The sequence below is a fragment of the Etheostoma cragini genome, chromosome 6 (genome assembly GCF_013103735.1).
Source record: "Etheostoma cragini isolate CJK2018 chromosome 6, CSU_Ecrag_1.0, whole genome shotgun sequence".
In the NCBI taxonomy this organism is placed as follows: Eukaryota; Metazoa; Chordata; class Actinopteri; order Perciformes; family Percidae; genus Etheostoma; species Etheostoma cragini.
The window spans coordinates 27,977,979-27,982,742 of record NC_048412.1 but is presented as its reverse complement, the minus strand read 5'-3'; the positions used below and the strand labels follow the sequence as shown (position 1 = coordinate 27,982,742).

General features: G+C 38.5%; 1 protein-coding gene across 1 annotated transcript in view; it reads left to right on the top strand.

The window, feature by feature from the left end:
• Positions 1-4,307, top strand: part of LOC117945895 (WD repeat-containing protein 73-like) — a 4,627-nt gene extending 320 nt beyond the window's left edge. The window contains exons 2-4 of the mRNA XM_034873628.1: positions 1,198-1,265; positions 2,698-2,856; positions 3,913-4,307. Of these exons, the coding sequence (XP_034729519.1) occupies positions 1,198-1,265; positions 2,698-2,856; positions 3,913-4,307 (622 nt within the window). The remainder of the gene's footprint in view (positions 1-1,197; positions 1,266-2,697; positions 2,857-3,912) is intronic.
• Positions 4,308-4,764: the final 457 nt, after the last annotated feature.

The window sequence follows — 4,764 nt, the reverse complement described above, 5'->3', positions numbered from 1 at the left end:
GTATGTCGAAAAAAGTCATAGTATAGTATGTTGAAAAAAGTAACAAAAAAAAGTCATAGTATAGTATGTTTAAAAAAAAGTCATAGTATAGTATGTCGAAATGTTTTTTTTTAAGTCGTAGTATATTATGTCGAAAAAAGTAAAAAAAAAAAAGTCCTAGTATAGTATGTTTAAAAAAAGTCATAGTATAGTATGTCGAAAAAAGTAACAAAAAAAGTCATAGTATAGTATGTTTTAAAAAAGTCATAGTATATAGTATGTCGAAATGTTTTTTTTTAAAGTTGTAGTATAATGTCAAAAAGTTTTTAAAAAAGTCATAGTATAGTATGTTTATACGAAGTATGTCGAAATGTTTTGTTTTTTTAAGTCGTAGTATATTATGTCGAAAAAAAGTTTGAAAAAAGTCATAGTATAGTATGTTGAAATGTTTTTTTTTTAAGTCGTAGTATATTATGTTGAAAAAAGTAAAAAAAAAAGTCATAGTATAGTATGTTGAAAAAAGTCATAGTATAGTATGTCGAAATGTTTGTTTTTTTAAGTTGTAGTATATTATGTCAAAAAAAGTCATAGTATAGTATGTTTAAAAAAAGTTAAAAAAAAGTCATAGTATAGTATGTTTTAAAAAAGTCATAGTATAGTATGTCGAAATGTTTTTTTTTAAAGTTGTAGTATAATGTCAAAAAGTTTTAAAAAAAGTCATAGTATAGTATGTTTATACGAAGTATAATGTTGAAAAAAGTAAAAAAAAAGTCATAGTATAGTATGTTGAAAAAAAGTTAAAAAAAAGTCATAGTATAGTATGTTTAAAAAAGTAAAAAAAAGTCATAGTATAGTATGTCGAAAAAAGTAAAAAAAAGTCATAGTATAGTATGTTGAAATGTGTTTTTTTTTAAAGTTGTAGTATATTATGTCGAAAAAAGTAAAAAAAAAGTCATACTAAAGTATGTTTAAAAAAGTCATAGTATAGTATGTCGAGATGTTATTTTTAAAGTTGTAGTATATTATGTTGTAAAAAGTAAAAAAAAAGTAATTGTATGTTTAAAAAAAAGCCATAGTATGTCAAGAAAAAGTTTAAAAAAAGTCGTAGTATAGTGAATAAAGTCGTTGTGTTTAACGTCGGACTTTATTAACACTCGAGCCACACAGTGAAGACTTTTGTTTTGAAAATGTAAATGACTTCCTGTTGCCGTCCTGCAGGTGTGTCGTTACCAACGACGGGCGGAGCTCCGACCTGCAGGTGTGGACCGTCGGGGGGGACGACACCGGTGAGTTCAAGTCGGCGTCGGCTGGGAAACCACGAAGAACCGACCATACGTTACTCACTTTTGGGGGTGTGACGAGACGCTTACTCAACGAGACGAGACACATCACGAGATTGGTTCACGAGAACGAGACGAGACGAGATTTAAAAAAAAAAATTTAAAGAAATCCTCGATGAAATATATGATTGGAAAATAGTTTTTTTATTCAACTGAAAAATCGCAAAAATGCAAAAACAATTTAGGTGCATTTTGAAATCAACTGTTAATGATGAATGTTATTTTTAACTTTTTTAATTAAAAATGTTGCCACACAAATGATTTAAAAGTGGCGGGGGGGGATCTTCGATATTAATTTCACGCTCCATCACGCTGACATCACATCGCCTCACGAGACAACTTTTCACCTCGACGAGAAATCTCGTCACGTTTTAATCTCGCGAGATCTAAAACGAGATCTCGTCACACCCTTACTCACTTTACCCGAAAAACTCTTCTACCCTCGTGTTGTCTTCCCCTAAAAACTTAAAATCAGACTTTTTCTTACGTTTTTGTCCCTTTTTTCAATACTTGGCGCTTTTTTCAATGTTTAACACTACGTAACACTAACTTATTAACTTTAGTTTTACAGTTATTTTTGGAATTTATGGTCATTAAACCTCATTTATAGGAAATTATACCTAATGTTTGAGTTAGAAAAGCAGAAATTAGGAATTATTGAGACTAAAATTAAAGGAATGGATGTTGATGATAATCACAGACTGGAATATGTCAACTTTTACTCAATACTATTTCAAAAACACTTCCATTTGTTTTACAATGCTATAAAATTGAATAAGACCCAAAATTAATGAAAGTAGAGATTTGTACTTGGCAAAGAGCCTTGGGTGGAATCAATCATGTTATTTTGGGGAATTAAAAAGAACATTGATACAACACAAAAACATACTCATATTTCTGTAGTCAAAGAAGTACAGTTTTGTTACTTAAAAGTAGTAATACCACTGTAGAAATACCATTTTACAAGTAAAATTCCTGCATTTTCAACCATACTCAAGTAAAAGCATCAAAAAGTACCAAAAATAAGGACAATTTATTCAGAAAAACAACACAAAACACTAAAAGTGAGAACAAATCTGAGAGATTGCTTCCTCAAAATTTACTACAATTTAGATTTGTGGTTTCACAGGATTAAAAAAAATTACATTTTGTTATATAAGTTTAATTTATGAGTAAATATATTATATTTTATAAAACAGTGCGTAAGTAAAATGACATATTTGAAGTTTTTAATAATGAAGCAACATGGCATCGCGACTTTTATTTGGCTCAAAACGACCCATTTCAATAAGAAACATGGAACAAATTATGTACACATTCTTCCACGTGTCGTATTTTCTCACGATGTGATTGGTCGTCTTTTGTCGTCCAATGGCAGACGTGATCAGACGGACAGGAAGCGTGAAGGGGAGGAGGAGCGCTTCGGACGGAGGAAGCAGGATCGCGGCTCGACCCTCGTCACGGGTCCTCCACGGCGCTCGGAGCGGCGACGTCACGCTGACGCAGCTCGCCTCGGGACAGAGTCTGTACACGCTCGGTAAGAAGCATCAGAGTACTAGTATACGGGGTGGAAAGTACTAGTATACGGGGCGGTATACGGGGGGGAAAGTACTAGTATACAGGGTAGTATACCTATAGCTCACTGAGTTAGTGCGCTCACCATGATGGCTGAGTCCTGCAGCGGCTCGGGGTTCGAATCCAGCCTGCGGCCCTTTGCTGCCCCCCCCCCTCAAATCCATCCACTGTCTCTCTGTCTGTTAAAGGGAAATAAATAGTCTTAAAAAAGTACTAGTATAGAGTATATACTTGTACAATAGGCATCAAGGGGAAACCCAAGGCACTTGTGTCTTTGGGGAAAATGTGAGATGCCTCGACTTCCCTTAGACTGAGGAAAGCATTTGTGTCAGTGTTCAGGAACATGTATTATTATAATACAAATACATTTTATTTGTAATGCACTTCACATTTAAGACAAAGCTCAAAGTGCTACAGGTGAGATCATAACAGCAAGATAAAAAAACATCAGTTTAATATACAGATAAATAGTGCAATGACATGATTGTGCAAGGTTAAAAGTCATAAGTTCTGCTAAAAAGAAGTGTTTTTAGTTCTTTTTTAAGGGTGGAAATAGTCTGTGGTGCCCTCAGATGGTCGGGGGGGGGGGGGGGGGGGGGGGGGGGGGGGGGGGGGGGCGTTCCAAGTCCGAGGAGCGGCAGAGCAGAAGACTCGATCCCCCATGGTGCTGAGCTTAGTTCTGGGGCGTAGGAGGCGGTTGGGGGTTTTCTGAGCAAAGAGATCGTGTTGCAGTGAGAGGGGTGAGTCGATCTTTCAGGTGATTGGGGGGGGGGGGGGGCAGAGACCTTGTATTCAGTCCTAGCAGAAACAGGAAGCCAGTGAGGTGAGTGGAGAACTGGTGTGATGTGGTCTCATCAGGATCCTAGCAGCACTATTCTGAACATGCTGTAGTAGTTTCTGCAGACTCTCGTTAGGGATCCCCATGAGAAGTGTGTTACAGTAATCCTGGACCCTGGAGGAGACGAAGGCGTCCCATGCATACCAATACGAGTCCTCTTGTGTCCCTTTGTCCCAACAGAGACGGACTCGGCGGACCCGCTGAGTTCTTTACAGTTCGTGAGCGACGCCGTCTTCCTCGCCGGCTGTCGTAACGGAGACGTCTACATCGCCGACACCCGGACGCCTGCTGCTCCTCAGGTCTCCCCTGGACCGGCGTCTCGGGGGGACTCCGTCCTCTGGTGGACGGACGCCTTAGGAGACAGGGTCGTCAGGCTCTCCTCATCTGGACGGGCGGTGATTTCAGACCTGAGGGACCTGGGAGAAGCTGTGAGCCGGGCTCAGCTGGACGTCCAATCGCATCGCTGCAACCTGGATGATGTCAGAGTGTCGTGGGCTCCGGCGCTGGACGGGTGCATCGCCGTGTCGGGTGAGTTAACGAGACACAGACAGACGGGGACAGGAAGAGAGAGTTAGTTTCCCACCGAAATTACAAATCTACAATTTTTATCGATGTTTTGGGAACTTTTTCTTATATTTTTGATGTTTTCAACCTGGGCTGTAGACCGGACCGGGTCTCTGTTGTTATTTGGACTTGGACTTGTCCTGGCCACTGGTCTTGCCCAACCTGGCTTCTGGTCTGGACCGAGTCCAGGTGTCTTTACTATGTTGATAATAATATTGGAGGGAAAGGGAAACCCAGAATGATTGTCTTCATACTGTCATGCATAAGACCTTTATTCTGTCCTGGACTCGGTCTTGAACTCAACTAAGGTGGTCTTGACTACAGCCCTGCTTTCAACACTACGTAACACTAACTTATTCACTTTAGTTTTACAGTTATTTTTGGAATTTCTGGACAATAAACCTCATTTATAGGAAATTATACCTAATGTTTGAGTTAGAAAAGCAGAAATTAGGAATTATTGAGACT